Source organism: Aythya ferina (assembly GCF_964211825.1).
Source record: "Aythya ferina genome assembly, chromosome: 5".
NCBI classification, from domain to species: domain Eukaryota; kingdom Metazoa; phylum Chordata; class Aves; order Anseriformes; family Anatidae; genus Aythya; species Aythya ferina.
Window position 1 is genome coordinate 4,222,876 of NC_140301.1, and position 25,096 is coordinate 4,247,971.

At 36.4% G+C, this 25,096-nt stretch overlaps 1 protein-coding gene across 8 annotated transcripts in view; it reads left to right on the top strand.

The window, feature by feature from the left end:
• INSC (INSC spindle orientation adaptor protein) overlaps nucleotides 1-25,096 on the top strand; it is a 139,741-nt gene that overhangs the window by 82,449 nt on the left and 32,196 nt on the right. For all 8 annotated transcript variants that reach the window (XM_084521884.1, XM_084521882.1, XM_084521886.1 and 5 more), the window contains one exon: nucleotides 1,905-2,030. In XM_084521884.1, the coding sequence (XP_084378010.1) occupies nucleotides 1,905-2,030 (126 nt within the window). The remainder of the gene's footprint in view (nucleotides 1-1,904; nucleotides 2,031-25,096) is intronic.

Genomic DNA, 25,096 nt, shown 5'->3' on the forward strand with positions numbered 1-25,096 from the left:
GAGATTCCAGTAAAGTTTAGGGCAGCTGGGTGCTTTTGACAAGCCACAGAGTCAGGCACAGTATTTCCTGCCTATTTCGCTTACAGCTCTCTAGATTCATTACCTGTGATCAACATTTTACAACTTGGTAATGGCATTCAGCACACAAAATAAGCAGTTTGGATCTCCTCCTGACAAATGCAGTGATAAATCGCTTCCTGTCCATCAGAGGAAAAAGCAAGGCACCCATTTGTCATAAAGAAAGCTTGAAGCTAATGTGCCAATCTTACTTGAGCTTTACTAGTGTCATCCACAAACTTCTGCTTATTATAACCAAACTAGATAATCAGATCTTCTCTGATCCCACTAAACTGTGAGGACTTTCAGTCTAACAGTAAGACTCAAGAAATCCTAATTACCTCTGGTTTGGGGACAATGCTGTACTTGGTCTTTTCTATATAATTTTTAATAAATAGTTTAATTACTACATGGGTGAAATACCAATATCCTTTTGTGGATGAAAAAATGACAGTTTTTCTTATTGGTGTACTGCCTTTTATTTGAAAATAAATGTCTGCATGCAGCAGGCTATATATAGCAATACAAGACATAAAATAACAGATATATGTGCACTTCCTACAATTCCACAAATAATTTTACTCTTAGCAAGCCTTACTAAATTTACTATTTTCACTGATTTCATAGAAATGACACATGTATGCGAAGACATAAAATTCTATCTTGAAAATATAGAAGTGTTAATTTTGTCTAATTCTAATTTTATTTTAAATTGGTATCTATTTTTGTTAAACCGAACAGATTAGCTTAATCTATTATGCTCTACTATATTCCAGCAGAGATAGTACAAAAATATGGAAATAGTTCTGAATTGTATTCCTGAGATTTTGTCAACACAACCCGTTGAGTTTCCAAATAACAAACTGTTAGGAGAAAAATTATTCCAGTAGATCTGAAAGATATTTTTATATAGATGCTACTTAAGCAGTCTTAAACTGGAGAGTGTATATTACGCTTGGTCCATGACTCCATTTAAAATTATTTCAGTCTTGCAATCTGAATATTTTAGACCAAGATCTTTCATCTGTGATTAATATTTTGAATGCTTTCTTTTTCACTGTGTTTGCTTGTATGTAATATATTGTATCTGTAGTCTACTTGATGGCATAACATTTTTAGGTAACACAATCCATCAAAAAAGTGAAGTGCATGTATAGTATATATTTATCTTTTCATTTATTATGTGGCCTTCGTTAATATTTACATGTTTATGTGCTATATTGGAAATTAAGAAGGCTTGCTACTATAGGGATGTATATACACCCCCCCCCCCCCTTTTTTTTTTATTATATGCCATATCTAAAGAAAAATGTGTAAGAACATAAGTTTTACATGCTAGATGATGAGTATATGGATTACATATCTTCGTATAACTTGACACCTATTTTGACATTTTCAGTAGCTCTTCAGCCACGTGATCACTTTCATATTTTAACAATAGGCAAATACTGCATGGGTATCAGAAATGTAGAGGAATGTGAAATATTTGCTAACAAATCTATTTTAAACTAATAGCATATGGTTGAACTATCAATTAAATATCACTCCAATCTTTGTCATTTTCACATGAATGTCAAGTTTAATTTAAATTGTGCTTGTAATTGGTAAAAGTCAGTCACTTAAGTACACCTCCCACTGAGGCTATATTACTTTTTCATTATTAAGTGTATAAGCATTAATCAGCTTGAGTTCTCTGTGTGAGTTTAATATCCTCTTTGTTGGTGTTTTGATGATAGCTAATTTGGATAAATTACTAAAGGAATCTACCCCTCCCCCTATGACAATCTCATTTAAATACTAGAGAAGCATTCAGTGCTGCTTTTATGACTTTTGCTTTTCCCCCGCAGGAAGGAGGTGTAGTTGCTCTTTTTAAGATCTGTCGCCAAGATTGTTTCAGATGCCTTTATCCCCAGACACTGAGAACATTGGCATCCATTTGTTGTGTAGAGGAAGGGATGCACCAGCTGGAAAAGGTAGGCATTTCAGCATTTTTTACTGACTGCATCAAAAAAAGAAGTCCCACCTTTAATCTCTTCTAGAAATTGATAACTTTGTGGTATTTGATACAGTGCTTCATTCTATGCTCACTTTTTCTGTACTGAACACATCTTCAGTCTTTACAAAATTAGTCCCAGCAATAACATTATCCCATTCAGCTGTTTACACAAAAAGGCTTTCTAAGAGAAGATAATTTCATAAAGCAGTCAAATATGCTAGTGACCACGTCAAAAACAAAGCAAAACTAAACAAACAAACAAAAAAAAAAACCAACATGCCAAACACTTGTGGAAATAATAATTACTGGACTCTAAGCTTCATACCAATTTTAATCCTTTTTCTGACACTCAGGTAGGTTATCTGCTTGTGGTACTGAGCTAACTTGTGGGAGTTGTGATTTCACAGAAAGAAGCAGGACAGATATAGAAGTCATCCAATAAAAAAAAGTCTGCTAATCAGCAACAAGTCTCATAAAAGCCAATTTTAACCATGAGGGACAACATCAAAACATTATCCATATAAAATTGTATCAACTGCTTATACTTTATTCCTTTCTCACTCTTGTTATATATTGCTGTTTTGGAAAATGAACACTTCTCCTGGTCACTAAATCATGATCTCATCCTTCTGCATTTCATGTAACAGTCATCTTCCACAGCTGAATAATGGCCTCTTCAAGTTAATGATAAATGATTTCACTGCCACTTTACATTGACGTATCTTGTAATTTAGCGCCCAGAATTCAAGCAAACTATGGCAGAACATCTGCAGCAAAAAGCAAGTCTCTGAGCTTACAGTAAATGAAGATGACCTAAATTTTTTTTGACATAATGCTAGTTCAGACTGACACCAGAATCAGTCTAAAAGGATCTTTCATTATGTCCAAAATAATAGTGGAATTAATAGAGTTAGAGATGGAGAAGATTGATTAAACTCACCTGGTCCAATTCCTGGCAGTGTCAACATGCATTTAATGTGACCCATATCAAAGCTGATGAAACGAGTCCTAGAAAAAGTGATAACTCTCAAGCCTGTATGTCTTTTGATATGCTCTAATGTTGGCCACAAGTAAAGTTGCTCAAGGTAAACTTTGTCACAATCAGGAATGAAGTAGTGTGTAAAGGATTTTTTAATGGAAATCCTTAATACTGATTTCAGTAGTTCACTTTCACCTGGGCATTCAGTCCTTAGAACATCTTTGTGAATATGAGGGGCTGGACATTAACCCTACTCATCTGACTGAACAGGTAAAGATTCATAGCAGGACTATTTGGATATCACTTTGTCAACTTTTTTGCCTAAAATTGTGTTCCTTAGGATACATATGTTTAGTTGGTCCAGTACATGTCTGGGTTTCTTGCAGGGAGAATAGGATATTTCACACATCAAAAGAAACAAAGAACTTTTCTCTAAATGAAGCTAATGTCCCTCCAAGTGCTACTAGAATTGGAACAACACAGGCCAGTACAATGCTATGTCATCTGTAAATATCTTTCAGCTGATGAGGGCCCAGGTTTGCCAGTTTATAGAGATGAGGGAGGATAGCATGCAGGAAATATTTTTTTGTTATTTTGCACCATTCTTGTACGTGTATTTAGAATAAACATCATGTTTTGATCATAGCGAATTAATGGAAAGCGTACTAAATGAGAGGACCAGTATTTTGACATGAACACCACACTGGGTTTTAATATTGTCTTTAAATAAGAATGATTTTATTCTTTTAAAAATGTGAAGTACTCTTGCAAAAAACAAAAAGGAGGATTATCAATATTAGCATTTCTGTTGTTACAAAAATTACCATTTCTTATCTGACAAAAAGGGCTACCTCTATTATTCAGCTATGTATGCGGATAGTAGTGAAGCATTTAATTTGCTCTAATGTGAATATCATTATGCCACCTAGTGCATTAAAACATCAGTGCAATTTGAACTGGATTTTTAATGATAAACTTCATTCAAACAAATAAAGCTTGCCGTTCAAGCAATTCAGATTAGGTAATACAGGATTTTAAAAAACACTCCCCGCCCACTTCCAAACAACTTAAAAACAAACACCACCACCACCAATAAGAAAACACCTCACTCCCTTCTGTATTTTTAATTAGATTTCACAGCCTTTAAAGTGTTTAGAAGGCTACTTAAAAGAAAACAGCAAGAGCTATCATTTCTAATGGAACGTTTATCTAGGAGGTGGGCTAAAAGGAGGTGGTGTACTTTCTGAAGTAATTGCAGTGCTTAATTACTATAGACATTAGGAATATTGTTTATTTATCCACTGCTCTTTCATCTTGCCAGTTTTCTAGCAAGGCAGGGTAACAAGAACATCTGTGTTAAAGTAGACAGTTATTGAGAAAATTAAGTCAGTAAGATGTTTACTAGGCAATGGAAGCAGAGAGTTTTAACATTTTTCCTCGATTTAAAGATAACTGAATATTAAGCTTTCTCTATAATTAGTGTAGATGTAATGTGAGTAACTTCTATACAGGGTTTAAACCATTTGTCCTTAGTGAATTTTTGGCTTTCTTGTGGAAATACTGTCTTGGTTAACTAGTGAAGGGAAAGTATGAACTGACTGTTCATTTCTAAAGATGTAGAAAACTGCCCATTTTAAGAAGGCATATTTTTCTAAAAACTTTTCAAGAATAATTATTGTTCTTTCCAGTCACACATCTTTAAAGATATATATCTACACTATTCTCTTACAGCACCCTTGAAAAAAACATTATTTCATTGTGATAAACAAGCTTATCTTTGCTCTAATTACCATTACTGCATAGTTGTTGTGATGACTAGCTTTTTCAGATGAATCTACTTGGCTATATTTACAGTAATGTAAAATCAGTTGGTTAAAATACCAGTTTATAATAGTTATTATTCCACTTACAAGTACTTTTTTGACTTCTGTAAATGTACAGAATGTACTTTGTTGTACATTGAGGTACAGAGCTCCAGGAACAAAACAGTAACAAAATAGGCTTTTAATGTAGACAGATAACAAAGAAGTCCCTTTACTTTGAGCACTGTGTGTAAATAAATTGAGATCTATGTAACCTGTGTTCCACACGTAGTAGTTGCTGCTTCAAACTGCTTTAGAACGTCTACTTGTTCAGTACATGTTAACTTACTAATCCACTGCTACACCAGTAGTGATCATTCTCGGGTCTCAGCTGCCTGAGCAGTCCCATTCAGAGAGGAGCAGACAAGTAAGAAGTGATCAGAATTTTTATCCTTCTCATTATTCCTCAGCTACCTGTCCTTGTACCCAAGAGAGCTTTGTTATTTTTCATGTGGCCTTTGAACACACAGTTTTTAGGAGAAAGCTCACCGTATTGGAAAGGATGGTTACTCTTGGTTCACTCTTTGCTAGAATTTAAGCAAAAAGATGATGCATAGTACAGATAATGGATGCTACAGAAAATCATACATATTACAGATAACACTGACCTAATAGTTAATACAAAAAATCTCTAAAAAACAGAGAGGTGAGCATGAGTGGAAACTGAAGAACAGTGTTAGTACTATACATGCAGACCTATTTGTGTATCCAGCCCTGGTGATGTTTAGGACAGAAGTAGAATGATTTAGTAGGAGATTGGTTCTCAACAAGTGCACTTGAGGTTTCTAGAGGGAAGAATATCTGGACTACGCACAACGTGCTTTGAAAGCTCAGCTTGATTTACGTCAACTTGGTTTCCATGTAGGAAGGATTCTCATGCAGGAAGGACTGTTGCAGGCATGGAGTTTGGCTAGATTAACATGTGTATTTAATGAAACTTAAGGTAAATAAAATCGTTATCTTGGTATGTCTGATAATCTTATCTTGCAGTTTACATTATGAATACCTCTACTTTAAAATTCACATTCAGTATCAAGACAAAAAATTGAAGATGCCTTTAACATGTAGTAGCCTTTCTTGGAAAAGGGGTATCTGAATAACAACCATACATCTTAGCACATCATTTGCCTAAAGGATTTCTTCAACCCTTTCACTTCCTGAGGTTGCATTAGGTCCTTGTTTTGTAGAGTTGTTGGAACAATGAGTCTCCTGTATATATGCTGATACGAAGCCTCACTAAAGGCTGAAGACTCTGGCAGTTTCTGTGCTTTGCATCTATCTATACAATGCTTCTTGACTGGTGTTAGAAGCTACAGCTTTTGAATTTATGTTCTTTGCTGGAGATCAGTTACATCATCTTTACAAAGGTAAACTTCCTGCTGCAATAAAAGAATGCAGTTAGCTCAGAAAACGGTACAATGTGCTGCAATTTTTATTATGCCTGTGAAACATTATTACATTAAAAAGCTGAAACTCAGCTGGGGCCTAGATCAAGGTGTAACTACCACAAAAATAATGATTTACAGAAATATTAATTTAAGCAGCTGCTTAAATGAATTAATACTGCAGTGTAAATTTGCTTGCACTATTTAAATTAGTTTAGAAAGCAAGGCACCTGGAATCCATTCATTAAGAGAAGATATTCCAGAGAGACTGGTGGCAACAGTTGTTACTTTAATAAAGTTTTTTTTTTTTTTTTTTTTTAAATCTTTAACAAGTAACAAACCTTTATTTCTGTGCTTTAAGTAAAATTGCCTAGACATAGTTTATAAATTGCTTTGAATCCTTTATTCAAAGCACATTAAATCAAATGACTTACTTCCAGAAAAAGAATCTAAAGAAGGGGGAAAGTGTAAAATTTTTTGAGATTGGGAAAATAAAAATTTCTTGAAGACTTCTTAAATATGAGTGACCAAAAATCTATTGTTCACAAAGAAACCAGTCTGATTTTTAAGAACAACAATGCTCTAATAATTTCTGTTACAGGCATGCAGTCTGTCAATCATGAGAAAGGGACTTTTGTCAGTGAGCTCTTACTGGGAAATAAGTAAAATATTTATTACAGAACTGAAAAATACAACTTGTTTATAGCTTTTGGGTGAATATGAGCTGATATATATTGAGTCTGAAATGAAGTTACTGTGGTTTTGACTGACGCTATTATCTGAAACTGAAAGCTCAAGGTGATTAGAGCTGAATGAAGTAATCTGTTGCATTAATTCTTAGCTGCTAAAACAACTGAGGTTTGTGTAGCTGAAGGATGAGACAAGTGAAAATCACTGAGACTGATTTGATTATGAGGGCTTTGGTCACCCTTTAACCACTTTTAAAGTTAGCTGGTGGCCTACATGTCATAGATTTTTGGATTTCATTGTCAGAGCATGTGAATGCTCCACAACCTTGCATGTTTTTATTTTTCCAGTAACTGGTATGGTATAGACATAACTTCATACTACACAAGAAATCAGAAATCTGCCTAATTGGAATGAGCTATATAACCGCCTTCCTATTTGAATATTCCAAATGCAAAATACCAGGTGAAACCAAACCTTAGTAATGGGCTCTTAGGTAAGATGTTCCCAGTGATTAGACAGACCCATAGATGGCTAGATTTAAAAGTGTATCTTGCAGGTTTTCTCTTTTAAAAAGTGCAGGGTAGTGTGCGGTTTTCTCTGAAGTAGTGAAACCTTACTTTTTTTTTCTTTTTTTTTTTTTTTTTTTAATGGCATATAGTGGCATATTACAGGACCTATTACAGGCATATTACAAGACACCTGGTAGGGGGTGGTTGGACCAGATGATCTTGGAGGTCTTTTCCAACCTTTATGATTCTATGATCTCCAGCAATGAGAATATCTCTGGAAGTTCAGAGGTTTGCCTCAACATGTTTGTCTCCCTCACTCCCCAGAAAGGAACTTTGTTAAAATGTCTTTTTTTCAGATTAACATGTAAAAACTTCTTATGGATATTTCAGATTTTTTGCAGACAGTTAGTTTCAGGACAAGGGATTAGATGGGCCATTAAAATGATTAAAATTATGAAATGATGAAAATTATGAAAAATGAAATTACATATATGTTTTATTCTCAAGTGAGCTAAATTCAAAAGATTAGAAGATCAAAGATCAGGACTTTTTTTTTTTTTTTTTTTTTTTTTTTTTTTTTTTTTTAAATCAGAGCTTATAATTGAGCTTTAGTCCATAGAAATTCTCATTTCATGCTATCCTGTTTCCTGAGTGAGACAGGGCAAGGCAGGACATTAGGGGAAAAATTAAGGATTTCTAGAAGTCATTCGAAAGTAGGTAAGTTGTTAAAGGGCCCTTTTCTTGTCTCTTTCCCCCCCAAAAAAAGCATAGTAACATGGAAAGTTATAATCCTTTTCTAGTTTTTCGTGGCTCATGTTCTCAAGCATGTTCTTAACACTGTTTTATGAAGGGAATATTACTTTTTCTTTGTTCTCCAGGACAGGACTTGTTTACAAGAAAAACGTGAATCTTCATGGATGGGAAGAGGCTTTCTGAATGCTTAAAATCACATAACACTGTCTCATGTGCTAAGAGCATGTGAGATGATTTAGATGGAAAGAGTACAAGCAATGCATTCCTCTTACAGTCCTGTAGCTGAAAAGTCATGTCTTCTGTTATACATATTGCACTTCTTGTGTGCGACAATGTTGTTTTGGCTCACCTTCCTTGGTCATTTGTAGCCAGACTTTGAAGTCGTGCTTGTGAAATTGCAAATAATAAGCAGGAATGGATAAAGAGATTTCTGCTCTTATCCTCTTCTGTCAAGATTCAGAGCCTTTTGAAGACTAATTCAAGCAACTTTTGACACACAGTGCAGAGCATACTGACACTTGATGTTATTGATAGCTGGAGCTGGGAACTGTGTCTTGCTGTTGTCACCGAGTAATTGTGCAGGTCATAGGAGGAGAATTAGGAGCTACAATGAGACAGAAATATGTCAGCCCTAAGGAAGAGTGTGGAAAACAAGTTTCAAAATCTCATTTTCACATAGATTTTCATGATTATCAAAAAGGCATATTGAAAGGGCATAGAAAGGCTACTGAAATATCAGTAGCTGAGTTTGTGGTAAAATTAGATAATGTAAAGTTCTGGGCTTGCAGCTCTTTAATTTACTGGACACTTCTTAGTAAAGCTGTTTAATTAATTGGCAGTGAAAAATGTGCTGGGTTTGGCAAATTACATTTCTGCCAAAGCCCCTGCAAGATTAATTAAATCATATCTGAGAGTGCAGGAACTGCCCTTTCTCAACTGCTGGCTTTGTATATATTAGGTGGTGTTTCAGTTTTTACCTCCTGATTACACAGCTATATATACATAATTAGTAAATGTAGATTCTTTCAGCACAATACCAGGGAAGTGCAGTAAGACTTCTTAGGTCATTGCAGAATCTGACAATTCCCAAAAAACTCTCGGGGGGGAAATAATACACAACGATACGCAGATACACAATGCTGCAGTTCTAGGGTAAAATGTTTTGGAATTCATGGAAGGGACATGTGTCTGAATGTTGAAAAACAGCATGAAAAGATCATCTTGAAAGAAAGACTCTCAGATAATCTCTGCAGTATTTTTTATTCTGTTGAAAACTTGCCAGTTATGTGGCAGGTTAATTTTTTTTTTTTTTTTTTTTTTTTTAAGTTAGTACCTATTTTATCATGCAGAGAGATGAACAAGCTTTTTTTCCTTTGACAGACTTCTGTGAGAGTCATGGAATTGAATAAAGACAGACGTGTTAGTGCAGGATTATGGGACATTGCCTGATCTCTGTAGGAGAAAAGTATGCACAAATGCTTTGGCTGAGGTCACTACAATTTTTCCAATTGTGTTAAAATGACTAATTAAATTATAGTGGTTGTGTGGTTGTAGCCCTGATGGTCTAGTGAGATATGTATCAGTTGTTCTAATAAAAGGTATTGCCTCTTGTTACAAACCTTGCTTCATTTTAATCGTATTATAGATTTCAGGAGAGGGAGAAAGGAGTCAGAAAGCATACCACTAAAGAAGATAAACATTTTGATAATACTGGTAAAGTAGGACAATCTGAGACTTGGCTAAGAAGTTGGTGAATAGCTGTTGTTTAGTTGATAGATTTTGTTATTCAGTAGATCATTTAGATATCATGCATGGTCCAGACTGCAAACATATACATGTGCACTTAGCCTTTAGCATGTAATTTCATTGACAGCAAGAGAACAACTACATGTTTAAAATGTCAAGAGATGCATGTCTACTAGTCTGTTCAGGCTGCAATAAATTTCACAGAATAAACATTCTTTTGAAAATCATTGAACACGTAGAGTTGAGGAGCAAAGCAAAACTTTGAGTCAGGTCAAAAAGAGCTTTTTGACAAACTTTCTCTGCTTTTTCAATAGAGGTGCAGCAGGCAGACTATGAATTTATATATAAAGCAACCTGTAAATTGATAATAAAAAGGAAAGCTTTTTTTTCAACAATGAACATTTTAAGGCTTTTGCCTCTAGTGCGGATCTTTCCATGTCACCTATGGAATTAGGTTTTCTTCCCTTTGCTTCTAGTGGTGTATTCCGTAAGTATAGGTCTGTGGTAATAAGTCCACATGCAAATAAATAAATAATTAAATCATAGCAGCCAAGCAGCCCTGCCTGATTTAGGTTTTATCATCTTTTTGGTAAGAGCTGATCAGGATGAGGCATCGCAGTTTTACTTGGATATCAATAATGTGCTCAGAACAAATCTTGCCACTGCTGTGCTGTATCTTGTCCAGTTCCAGAATGCTGTTCACATAAAATGTGAGATAATGAAATTAGGTGTACTCAGGCCTTTGGTTTCCCCATAAGATTCAGTCACTGTAGGGGAACAACCTCTTCTCATCTATGCCTCAGTTCTGTCTGTTTATACATCTATATTGTTTTAGCTGAGGTGCAGAAGAGTAAGACAGTTTTTTTTTTTTTTCTTTGTGTTTTAAAAAATATTTAATTGAAATACATTTTGAAAACTGAAAAGGAAAATCCCCAGACTATGCCAACTCACTGAGGTGAACACTTCACCGTGCAAGATCAAATTGGAGCAATGCCTGTAGGTTGCTATTCCCTCCAACTTCATTTTGAAGATTTGAGCTGGTGCCAGGTTCCCACTCTGCACTTGTTTGGTTCCCATATAATTTACACATCGTTTTTTGTAGTCAGTTATGTTAGTATTTTATGCTATCTATTGATTTTATATTTCACTAAGTATTTTACTTAAAGCACTCCAAATAGCCATAGATTTATGTTTCAAAAGTCACAATGTTAAGAGAATTTTATAAATGAAACATAATTTGGAAATCATTAGATGATGATTTTTCTGTAAGGATTCAAAATAATCCTTAAAGCAGTGACAATGACCGGGGCAGCAAATGATCCACGAATGACGTCTGAAGAAATATAAGCCAATGCATCTAATGACAGGTGGGTTTTCCCTACCTAATAATAATAATAATAATCTATCAAGCAAATTTAATTTTAAGATGAAAGAAGCAGCTTACTCAGCTCCTAAACTGAAGGCAGAGATTAATGAGAATCAATTGAAGCATTTAAGAAGAGTGCAAGGAGAGAGCTATTTTGGACCTCAAACATTCCTCTCCTCCCTGATAGAGGCAGAAAAGAAACTGGAAAAACATAGCCTTGCAGAAAGATGTAGATGAGTAGCTTTCATAATTTTTTTTCTATCAGCAGGAAGTTGTTGCATTGCATTCTTACATTTGTGATAATGCACACGTAAACATGTACTGAATGTGCTTATGTTGTACACATTAAATAGCTTAGATGTAGCCACAATGAAGTGTGAGGAGAGATCGGGGTGAAAATACTTATTCAAGGAGATAGATGCATTAGATAGCTTCTCTCACAAAATCTCTGCTGAAATTAGATACACTAGTCTAACTGACCCATTCTGCTACAGGCTTCATGACTCAGTTTTACTCATGATTTTTGTGACTCATTAGAAAAGGCCAGAGAGGTCACTGCTCAGGGCCTCTGTTTCTTTTTTTGGCTGACTTTCGAACTTGCCTAAAACTTCACTGATTTCAGAGGACACTGCATTGGAAAAAAAAAAAAAAAAAAAAAGTGTATTTACATAGATTTGCTTACAGAACAAAGATTTGAGTGTCTTTGAAGGCTGCAAATTCAATACTAGCCTTATATTGCATTCCAAGGCTTCTGGTACACTTATGGTCCTTCTTGAGCTTAACTTATGATTCTTGGAGCTTTCTAGTGCTTTATGTAGCTTCTTGGACATCTATTCTTGCATACATAATATTGACTTCAGATTTTTTTACACATTTAATTTTGAAGAATGGAGCTTTCACAGATGCACATTACTAGAAAGTAAAAGGAGAAAAACACTTCCTCTTTCATCTAACTATAACCTTCACCAAACACTGGAATTCCTCACCAGTATAAAAACTGTACTTACAGAAATAATCAACCCCCATCAAAAAAAAAATAATCTCCTGGTTCCAGCTGACTTACGTTTCTTTTATTCACGGGACGTAAAATGCCAGCTGGGACATAAAAGCTGTCTGTTATCATCTGATGAAGTTTTTAACTCATCTGGTCGCAGTCATACCTGATGATAACATGATGGAGGCTGCCAGACAAAGTGACTGGTTTACGTTGATTTGGTAATGAATATTTGATCATCTATTGGGGTGAGAGGACATGAGAACACTGAAGAAAGTTGTTGAACCTCACAGGAGCATCCAGGTTCCGAGTTAGCTTCTCAGCTTGATTGCTTCCTTGGGCTTGTTTTTTAGTAGTAGCTCAAACTAGCAAAATACATAAACCTCAGCTTGCACTTGGCTTAGACCTTGGCTCTTCTCCAAAGTCACTTTCATAATTCTCGTTCTCTTATTAGCTTTCCTCCCTTTCCTTGGGTTCAAAATGGAGTTAACAAGCCTCCTGCATCACAGCACACCTCAGTGGGGCAGTAAGAGCCCTGCTGTGACATGGGGTTTGGTGCAGGTGTAAACTAGGGAGCTTTTCTAGTCCCTGAATTGCAGCTGGATGGACTGAAGAACTTTTGCAAATCAGGTCCCAGAGAAGTGTCCCCAAATAGAGGCTCTGGATCTTGTTACTCACAGAGAAATTCACAAATTTTCCATTTGTGAAATCTCATTTTATACATGTACAGTTGCTCATGATTTTTCTTTGTTTTCAACTAGTGCTTGCCAAAATTACTTTCAAAATGTGACTAAAAACCACTTTTTTGTTTTTTTCCTCTCCAATGCCTATCACAGCAAGCACTTTTCAAAACAGGGAAAGAGTACATACAGGAAACTTTTATAACAGCTTCAGCCAATTCTGGCCACTATTACTGTCTACCAGAATATTTGCTCCATTTAAATAATGAGTGTTTAGCAGTTTCACTTTCTCACCCAAATGGCATTATCAAAATACAAATTGATCTTTTTTTTTTTTTTTTTGTATATTCTTACTCTATCTTTCTAACTCTTACTGAGAGCTGATTTTTTTTTTTTTTTTTTTTTTTTCCCAGAGATAGTTGTAAGAGTGCCAGAGGCAATCAAGGCCAGTCTCAGATAATTGGCTAATTAGCTGAAACTCGGTATGCATTCTTTCTGACATGTATTTTAAGTCAGGGCTGGAAGTACTGAATTGCTTCAGTAAAGCATCCTGTGTGTGCATCCTGTGTGTGCTCCCAACAAAGACGGAAGGAGATTAATTGTATCAGTTGTTTCTTACCTTGCGTTTGCAGTGAGCTAAGAGCTACCATGTGACTTAGCTGAAGCTCACCCATGATATGTATGAGTCTCTTCATATTTCTTAAAACAGTGAAGGTTAAATAATAATTAATGGCAGGTGATGTAGGGGCCTGTTTGTGCGTCAGTACATTGTTTTTTTTTTGTTTTGTTTTTGTTTTTGTTTTTGTTTTTTTTGGCTGAGGCTTGTTTGCAGGAAACCACTTAGATCTGGCACTCTGCCTGATTTATACTAAAACTTTCATGTTTCATAAAGCATCTTTGAAAACATTTAATGAGCTGTTGGGAAAACAATCTCATCCCTTTAAGATAATCATGTTTTTGAAAAGCTAAGCATCTAACAGTATTGCTCATATATTGACTGTCTTTCTTCTGTCATTCAAGTCACAGATAACAGCTCTTTCACTGACTATTCCTTCTCTTGCCACTACCTTCTAAAGCTCTTCCTTTACAGAGGGCTGTAGAGTGTGCTCATTTGCCACTCCTAGTAATGGATGAGCAAACTTTGTATGGATCAGGGCATCCGATGTGCAAAATCAGTCTTGATTTTCATAGAAACTTTACTGCATGTCATATGATGGCAGGTTTCTTCATTCAGTTTGTGTTTTGGTATGCAAAGAAAGTCCAGAGATAATCAGGACTGACTTAAGCCTGAGTTGCTATCTTGCACAAGGTGTTTAGTGTCGTTCATTAATTTGGAAGTAATCTGGAGTGTTAAAGCTTGTCTCTTAGGCCTTGTTGTGGATTGCTGGTTCTGTTTAACTGCACCAGCTTTGAGATTTTGACCTGACAAGATCTTCAGCTGAGAGTAAGTCTTAGGAGGAAGGAATCCTCATCAGGACCCAGCAGGTGGAAATAGGAAGGCAGAAGTTCTCCCAGTTACTAAAAGCTCATCTTGTCACTTTGTTTTTGCACAAAAGCCATAAGAAAAGGTTTCCCCACAACTCTTTCTGTATTCTTGCTGAAGAAAGAAGCAACTTCCTGAAGCAGCTGAGCTCCCAAAAGGCAAGATATGTACTTCTAAGGGGAAGAGATGAGAACATAGCTGATGTGTTAACTTCAAGAGCTGTAAACAGTGATATTTGTAGAACAGATGCTGTCTTACTTTTACTGTTTTTTTCCCTGGTGTCCTTAGTGGGTGAGATACTGGGTTTAAGTGCTGCCTCTGCCCTTCAGGACTTTACTCTCTCCTTCCATCTATTTATATGTCCATTTGTTAAATAAGAAAGCATGCATTTTCTATTCATAACTTACACTCTTAAAGGAGCCCCTCTCTGAGGGGTAAGTGGCAGCCTTAATCTGACTTAGTTTGTGGAGTTGGATCCTCATGAGATTGAAGCTGATGTCCTGTGCCATTAGAAACCTTGCCACATGAAGAAGTGCAACTTAGAGCCATGAAAGATCAGCATGTGATGGGTATTTTTGGTGAGATCATCTTCTGGCCAGTCTATAGTTTACAAATCTTCATCTGTACTGGGTAATGCTGTAGTCTGCCATGTTTACCTGCAATAAAGTGTCCTTTTATTTCTCACCAGAGTCCATGATTGCTTAATGGAATGAAAACCTAAATAATTAAATAAATAAAGAATGAGTAAAACAGGAGACAACAATGCTGAGGTTGAAGTCTTCTGATAGCCTGAGCACTGCTCTGAAGAACTTTGAAAGCAGAACAAGACCTCTTTGGAAAGTACTTCAGTTTGCTGGGAACAGGCAGTTTCTCAAGCTCTTGGGAGACAGAAAAGAACATAAATGTTCTAGTTTCCTGGAGACAGGACCATATCCTTCTCCTGTTGTGTTAAAGGAGGCCACTTCAGATCAACTGTTAATGGAAAGACAGGGATTTTCCAGCTTTGTTATAGCACAAATTGATTTATTAACATGATCTTCCCATCTCTGACGTTTCCTTTATGTCCACAGGAATATGTATAATAGCCACATATCTATTTTAAGAGCAGGTAGATAGTTGCTGTTTTTAGTGGGATTTAATATGTAGGCATAATGGGAGCAACTACATGGGTGATAGCTATTCCTGTAGAGTTTGCTGTCTGCATGCTGAGAAGAGAGCTCTAGCAGGGTTATTGTAGTAGAGGAAAATGTTGTCTCTATTTTGATCGTCTTTTGTAGCTACTTTTCTTTCCTACCCTTGTGAACCTTCTGAACTGAGCAGTTTGCCTTTCTCCTTTCTGCTATTTCTCCTTAACCAAAACCAGACACTTGTGAGTTTTTTTTTTAGTGCAGGAACATCCAGGCTTCAGGGCACTGGGCTTGTATATTGCCTCCAGACCTGCAACACAGATCTGTACCAGTGATTTAGTTGGTTGTGGGAAGAACTGAAGGTCAGGTAAATTTTCAGTCTTGCTGTTTCTCTGTTGATTTGCCTGGTTTGTATAGTCTCTTTCTTTCTACATGTTATATCTTCTTTGTCCTAGAGGAGCCTGAACTTCAACACCACTTATACGTTCTCCATTTTTACCCACCATAATACAACCAATAACACAACCAATGTTGGCAGTCACATATGCCTCTGTTTACAGGAGAATGTCTCAGAATACGGCAGAACTCCAGAAAGTATTTTGGATTTATTTTAGAAAGCTGAGATCCTTTCAAAGACTGATGTCCATAGAAACTTCTGTATTTACCAACACCACTGACTGACTACCAGATAAGAGCACAGAGGAGTGAGAGGAAAGACTATAGAAAGTTTATAAAGTAGGCTTTGTAAACACTGAAACTTTGCTTCCTCTGTCTTCAGCAACTTGAAACAATTGTGGATATATCAGTTCAATATAATGATTAGTATGGGAAAGGATTCCAGTATGCAAAGATAGCATAAAATTTCCTCATAACTGTCTTTTGACTGTCAGAATTTTTCGTGTTTAATGTAAGCTTTCAAAATCTTCCATTAAGACAGAAATCTTTCTTACTTTCTTACTCTGTTTATCAGAGGCCTGAGAAAAGGACAAGCAGCAAAATCTGAGAGCAGGAATGCTGTGAAACAGACAAACTAAAGGTGACTACAATGCCCATCTAGGATTTTCAAAAGTGATTCATAACATTAAACTTTTCAGTACTTTGATTCCAGCATAACTCACCTGAATGAAATCTGGCATCTAGGAAATTGTTGGTATCCACTACCATAGAATGGAAATTACATCCATTCCATTAAACTAAAACTTAATTGTTATTAAAATCAAAGGTAGGCTGATTCTGTATTTTCAACATTACTGCCATCCTTCAGATGTGCACACAATTTGAGAAGACTCTTTAAAAGTGTTGTTAAGGTCACCTATGGATTTTGGTAAGGTTTTACTCTTGTGGTAGTTATGCTGTGTTAGCAAAGCTCTTTAGAAGGAGATAGGTGTTGCTGTCCCTTCAGAGGTTTAAAAAAAAAAGTTCAAAATAGGGTACTAAGTTGATTATCAGTCAGCATGGAGGAGAAGTTCCAATCAGAGGGCTAGGAATCTTATTTAAGTAGAAGATCAGGGAAAGAGTCTAAGCACCTAAGCACTTGTGCATTTGAACCCTTTACCTGCAGTGTTCTAGGATAAATTAAATCATCCTTGAATTTGTCTCTAAGAGACAGTGAGTGATAACTCTCTGAATAAGTCTTGACAACATCACAAATATGAACTATGACTGACTCATGCAGTGTAATCTACGTATTGCATTATACAACAGTGGCACCCAGTGGAGGCTGGAATTAGAGCAGGTTTTCCATTGCTGCCTGCTTGGTAAGGCCTTCCCAAATCTACCTCATGTTTAGTGCTGAAAGCATTGATTTGTAAGGTAGGTCTATCAGGTACCAAAGCTATGCATAACTTAAGTGTTCTCCTAAATCAAATACTCTTATCTGTCAACTGGGATTTACATTTGATATGTTTAGGCTATTTAAGCATTTATAGATCTATACAGAACAAACTCTTAATAGCTTCACTGAATGCAAGCTCTTGTTAACAAATCCTCTTGTCTCCCAGAAGTGAAGCATTAATCTACTCAAAGTATTGCAGGTAAAATCAGTTTTTAAAGGAGAAGATTCTAATTTCTTTTGGTCTGTACCTCAGTCAAAACTTTGTCTCTTTTAAAGAAGATAACTGCTAAAGTAGTTTGGCTTATTGCCCCCAGTAGTTCAATCTTGTAGAAAATACAGCCTGGCGAAACTCTATGGTCCAGTTTACACCAGTGAGCACTCTCTGTTTCTGTTACACCTCTAGAGTAGCTGTAGAATGAGAAGAGGTGAGTAGTAAGAAAGGGACCCTTTTTCCTGCTGGATAGACCCTCTGCTTTAGCCACATGAGTTAAAAACCTTTTGAGCAACCCCTTGAGTAACACCTAGTTCAAAAACACCCTGGAAAATGGAGCAAAAATGCCTTCTACTCCTACTGCTCTGAAAGTACTGCTTGAAAATCATCAGTAGAAGCTGCAAAATCTTGGAGAGAAAGTGAAGAGCAGCATGTGTACATGGAGGTGAGGGAGAATAGAAGGAAAGCATGGCTCCTGATTCACTCTGTCTGCGTGTTGATGCAATAGTCCAAATAATAGTAAGGTGTGTGAGAGAGGCGGGAGAAGAGGAAGGCCAGATGTGGGTCGTGTAGGTGGGACAGGGACCATATTTTAACACTTTAGATTGAAGCAGTGCTGAATGTGGCACCACCAAGAACATTAATCTTATGATGTACATTAATCTGCTGTCAGCAGATTAAATCCCAGTAATATGAAGTCCCTGATATGCAACAACGTGCATGGAATGTCAGATTTCCCTAAAGAATGTATAATATACTGTGAGGCTGGTCCACATGCTGCTCTATGGGGAATGAGGCTATCTGTCTCATCTCCTGCCTGTTGCCTTCTTGGAATGATGTAGTTTGAATAGTTGTGGTGAAAAGGTGTCTGGGAGTAAGTGATTTGTATTGCCAAAGAGAAGTTTATGAATTGGTATAATGTTCCCGTGTACTTAGTGCTGTTGAGCTCAGATTTCAGTCTCAGGTTGCATGCCTACACAGTGGCTGATATTATCAGGAAGATGATTAATGAGGAGGATGATCAGAGTTCCTCAATCTTTCATTTTCTTTTCTTTTCTTTTTTTTATTTTATTTTATTTTATTTTTTTTTAATTTTTTTTACTGGCTTAGTAGAGGCCATTAAAGCCTCTTCCTGTTTTTTTTTTTTTTTTTCGTTTTTTTTTTTTTTTTTTTCGTTTTCTTTCCTCACCCTCCTTGATTTATTTTTAACATTTCATTGTAAACACTGAGTGCTTTGGCATTTTGGGTTTGTGGGAATTATTTTAAATTTCCAGGGAAAGGTTGGATGCAGGGAAGCACATTCAAGTAAGTGTTGTTTTGCAGTCAAAAATAAGTTTATGAAAAGAGAATGACAAGTTGTCCTAGTTTATTTACACACTTTGGAATTGTTTTCATAGGGGTGAAAGGCATTAGGCAGAAGCAGCAGCTTAGTAAGTGCATGCTCTGTTAAAGTACTCTATTTTGCAAGCAAGGACCAAGACAACTTGCAAGTAAGTCATCAGGACTTACTGCTGGTTAGATTTCTATTCAGTGTAAGATACACTCTTCTAATTTCTGGAAGAATGACTACTTTTTTTTTTTTAATGGTAATAGGTAGCATCATTACAATGGCATTTATCCAAGCATTATGTGGAAGTAGGTAAGTAGATCTTTACTTTATAGCACAGGGTGTGAGACTAAAATTAAATCACTCAGGAATAAAAAGCTACCTCAAATTTGTGCCTTGAACTTCATGGCTGAGAGATCCATTATGTTGTACTACCATCTAGATTGAGGAAAGAATTATAATGAAAGAGAAAGCAAATCTCAGCAGTTTAAATATGCTTAAATTTATTTTTGGAACTAGAGGCTTGATTTGATCTGAGCAAAATTAATATAAGATGTAAAGCATAAGATGTCTTTCTCAGTGACTCACTAAAGATTGATCGATTTGGAAGGAGAGCCAGATTGCTTGATTGCATGATCCCACTTAGGATCCATTTGCATGGATAAAACCATGTTTTTCCTAACCTCCTGCTCCTATGAGAGGAATATGTTATATGTGTTTAAGGCTGTGACAAACTGCTTTTCCCCATATTCAGAAGGGGATTTTCAAGGAATTGTGCCCAGGGAACTGGCATTGATTGAATTCCCCAGGCCCTGGCACCTCTGCGCTGCTGCTTCAGGTTAAGTACACTCTACACGTTCACTGGCTTTGCCATCTAAATTGTATTGCAAATGATGTTGATGTTACTCTGAGTAAGACATCTTTGTGCTGTTCCTCTTCAGTTTATCTTCCCTCACAGCAGTGAAGACTCAAGCTCCTTTAAACATGGAATAATACACTTCCATGTCATTTCTGGCAGTTTTACCACTTCTTTGCTAGAAGGATTTCTCGCTTGTATGAACTAGTTAAAAGACTTGCCATAAAATGTTATATGGAGAAGATAAAGCACTTAGAACCTAGAGCACTGAAGAGAGCACTAGGACAAAGTCCAATTAATCAGATGAAGACTTTCATCCCCAAAAAAGGAGAGGTTATTGGGACATACTTATATAATTACAATTGATTTTTCTTGCAGAGAAAGAAGAAAAATAAAAAACAAAGACACAAAGTATGGCAGTTGCTGAAAGTGGAAAGGGAAGTTATTTTAAGTAGAGATGACAGTGCCTTTTTTCTTTCATTTTCCCTCTTGTTTTTTAAAGAAACCTATGAGTGCTGATTTCTAATCTTAAAAATAAGCTAGACAGAGTAAGTCTATACTAATAAAAGGTACTTTGGTGATACGTGAGACAGAAAAACCATGGAAAGATAGGAAAGGATGTAACAATCAAATACCTTTTCAGTAAAATGGATTAAGATTTTAATGGCTTAAAATTGAATTAAGAAAGATCAGTTGCTCGAGCTCATTGAAAGGTGACTGATTAGATTTTTATTTTTATTTTTATTTTTATTTATTTTTTTTTTTAAGCAGAATGCTTTGTGGTCAACTGTTCTGAACAAAAGCATGATTGTGTTTTCTTTTAAAATTCCTCGGGCTTGGCACAGGTACTGTCTTGCTTTTGCCTCAGCTATTCACCTTGTTTTGTAGTGGCTTCTGTATTTTAGCTGTGGTTAAAGGTGCTCTTCACTAAGACAAACAAGGATCTAAGCCATAGGTTTTGATAAAAAGGAATGGAAATCAGCAGTTAATCAGAAGCAAATAAGTTGTTTCTGAAATTCCCTGAAAGTGTTAGAAAAGACGTTTTACAAAGCAACTTTAAAAGCACTTTAGAAAGTGTTTTGACACTCTACTCCCCGATATGTTGCTCTGCCAACGTCTGAGTGCTGTAATAAAAATATGTTTTCTTTAGGGTCTAAATGTTAAATGTAGAAGTTGTACTCTAAAATTGTTTATCGGTCATTATAACATCCAAGAATTATGTAGCAGTGCCTGGAAAGATGAGCAAGGTGTGTGCACATATGTGTGGGACCCGGCTGTATTGGGACTGTGACATATCCAGTACACATTTAGTAAATTTTCTGATACTTAATGAAATTTCACTGATTGCAAAATCTATTTTGTTGTGACAAATTTCTGCTCCTGGTTTTTCAGGAAGAACTGGTGATGAGTGAAAGCATTTAATTAAAGTACTTCAACCCTTATTGTTGCTGCTATCTTTGCTATAGGCATTATAGAAATTTTTTTGGATGTCAAACAATATGGCAATTAATGCTGTTGGTATTTGATTTTGTTATTAGGAAAAAGCATAGTCATGGACCTATGATGCTAGGCACTGTATATACACACACATGCACACAGTCTGTCACAAAAACTAACAATTCTATAAATATTTTGAAAATAACCCCCCAACTGTTTAATGCAACAGTTGTTGGCTAGGTTGTTTAACAGAGGTTTATAGCAGACACTGTGAACAGAACATTTCCAGGTGTCCAGACAGTCTGAGGTTACTCATAAATGTTAAGAGCTATAATGAAATTTTGGACAGCATAGCGTGTTGAACAATTTTTAGCTTGACGATGTTTTGATTCTGTGGAGTTCTACCATTGACTCTGAACTTCACTAGGGAACAATCAGACTTGTTTGTCATAAGATTAACATGCCTGAAATGCAAGGCACTACTATTCTGTGTGAAACTAAACTTGTTGCATGCTCTTTGTGCATAAAGTGAGAGAGATGGCGGTTCTTAGCACACCAGACTCGGGCCAAGACAAATTTTTGAATGATTTTTAGTAGATCATCCCTTCTTCTGAAGTAAGTTGTATGTAGAGGTAAAGAGAGAATGTATGAGACAGTGGCCTGGAATATTTGTTTGGAGGCTACTAATATAGTGGTAAACAGTAACAAGATGTACAAGATTTATTTTTGTGGCTTTTTTCAGAAAATACTCTGATATCTTCCCCTCTAGATCCTTGCTGACTTTGGCATTTCGTGTATTTTGAGTCTTGCTTTGTATAGCCTATTTTCTTCATCAGACATAGTCAAAGATTGAATATTCAAAATATACTGAATTAATCTCTGGTAAAACCAGTGTAATTTACATAACACAAACTTTGTGCTGGCATTTCCCTGGCAGTTGCTCTCATTGTTTGTAATGCTAGCTCAGTCTCATTGTAATGCTTTTCTCAGGAGAGGGAACGATGTGGCAAGGGCTCTGCTTGCTGCCCAGTGAAGAAAACCATGTACCATATCTAGACGCAGCTGAACGGCTGAACTGTCAGGGGTGGCTGAAAGCACTGCCAATTCTTCCTTTTGTTCTTTGCCATGTCTACAATTGACTTGTGAAAATATTTGTTTGAATATTTAATTTGCAATCTGAATTATTCTAAAATAAACTCCGAAGAAAATGACATTTACTATGTAAACCCTATTGGAAAGGGAGACTATAGTGCAAGAGTGTATCAGAAGAGAGTTGTGTGAGCCACATTTTTTTGCTGTATAGCAAGGCATATCCCCTCAAAACAACATTTCCCCTGTACTCGGCTCTGGTGAGGCTGCACCTTGAGTACTGTGTTCACTTTTGGGCCCCTCGCTACAAGAAGGACATCGAGGTGCTCAACTGTGTCCAGAGAAGGGCAACAAAGCTGGTGAGGGGTCTGGAGAACAAGTCTTACGAGGAGCGGCTGAGGGAGCTGGGCTTGTTCAGCCTGAAGAAGAGGCTCAGGGGCGACCTTATTGCTCTCTACAGGTACCTTGAAGGAGGCTGTAGCAAGTTCTATTCTCCCATGTACCTGGTGACAGGATGAGGGGGAATGGGCTAAAGTTGTGCCAGGAGAGGTTTAGGTTGGATATTAGGAAGAGTGTCTTTACCAAAAGGGTTGTTAGGTATTGGAATGGGCTGCCCAGGGAAGTGGTTGAGTCACCATCCCTGGAGGTCTTTAAAAGATGTTTAGATTTAGAGCTTAGTGATATGGTTTAGTGAAGGACTTAGGTCCCAGGTTGGACTAAGTGATTTTGGAGGTCCCTTCCAACCTAAATGATTCTGTGATTTTCTTCCTCCCAGACTCTTCAATCTTTAGCAGATTTTGCTACTACTAGGAGTTTGGTATACTCTGAGCTTGGGTTATGCTCTTCGGACACAAGGGCCTAATACTTATGATTTAAGAGTGACATGTTTATCCCACTGTTTTCCAGTTGTCATGCCTTTCTAATATCTCCTCTAGATCTTAGAGGATGTTATCTGTGCTGTTCTTGCATAACTTGTGGACTGGCAGGTGGCAGGATGAAGCCTGATCATACGCAATTTTTAGCCCCAATTTGGGCTTTACCTATCTGAAGGATTAGGTTGGAATGCAGAATCTGTTTTTATTGTTTATGTGAAGTGAGCCTTGAGTGTTATCAGGGAATTGTAATATTTAGTTGCTATAATTACTAGGTTCCTTTAATTGTAACATCTCTTGTGAGTATTATTCTAAAACTAAGCAAAATGGATCATAGATTAGGGATGCTATTAAAAAACAACAAACAAACAAAAAACCAGACATTGATTGATGGTGACAGAATCAGTGCAGTATTTGGGACTTTCCTCAACAGCCTGCTTATTTTTCTAGATCTAGATTCTTTGTTAAAATATCATAAATTGACATTTTATTTTTGCCATAACATAATGCTTACACTTTTTTTCCATCTAAAATAACTGAAGAGGATCCTCGGCTAATGAACCTGGAATCTTCTCAGTAAGTAGATTTCAGTGAGTTGTGTCATGGTTTTCTGATGGAATAGAATAGTTCAGTTAGAAGGGACTTACTGAGGTCATCAAATCCAACTGCTTGATCACTTCAGGGCTAATCAAAAGTTAAAGCTTGTTGAGGGCGTTATCCAAATACCTCTGGAGAGGCGTGGGGCACCAACCACCTTGCTAGGAAGCCTGATTGACTTGTGTTTGACTGATATTATGGTATAGACATTTTTCCTTATACTTAGTCTGAACTCCCCCAGTGCAGCTTCGTGCTGTTCCCATGCATCCTATCATTGCTTAACAGGGAGGGGAGATTGTAACCTTCCGTTCCATTTCCCCTTCTCAGGGAAGGATGCAAGATAAATTTATGATAAGAATCCCAATTTGCAAATATGATTTTGAATGCAGATCGGGACTGCCCCTGTATCAAACTGCTATGTTGTAGGTACCTTTTTTTATTTTTTACTGAAATAACCTCTGTTGGAAGTGTAACCAAATTTCTGGGTTTGTTCCTTTTCCAATGTGACATTCAAATACTAGCTTAGCTTTAAGTATGTATTTTAGCCCCAATAAGGATGCTCATTTGTGTTGAGACCTAGTAAGGCAGCAAACAATATTAAGTAGAAGAAAAATCAACTTTCAACTGGTAAAAAGATTCAATTTTGTCAGCATTTCAACATTGTCCCTATTTCTTTTGGTACAGAGTCAATATATCAACTGTATTTGACCAAAGAGCAGTACTGGGAGATGTTAATGGAGAGAAAAAACCCAGATAATTTTCTCTGATGGTTTGTAGTAGACCTCTGACTGCTCATAAAGAGTCCATGCAAACAGCTGATCCTGAACTTGAATTTCTTATGCTTAAAGCAATTCTGAAATTATTTTATTGCCACCATAGTCACAGAAATAAATCGGTGTTTGTAAGAGACCCAAGGAGATTTTTCTCAGGAGAGAAATCTTAGGATGAAATTGCTTGAGTCTGTTGCAGCTAGTAAAGTTCCTTCAATTTTCAACAGATGAAAACTGCTATTTATTTATTTATTTATTTATTTTAAATTCTTGTTCAAATAAGTGTAGCAATTTCCTCTGTTGTTATTACAACACAAATGGACTCTTACTGAGTTGCTCCCTGGAAGTTTTATAGCTAAAGTGCTGTGAGTGTTTTCATTATAAATGGCTATCATAAAGCTCTACAACTTGCTTGTAAAAATTCTCTGCCAATGAAAATCTTGCACATATAAGGTCATTTCTGGAGCTAATTTATT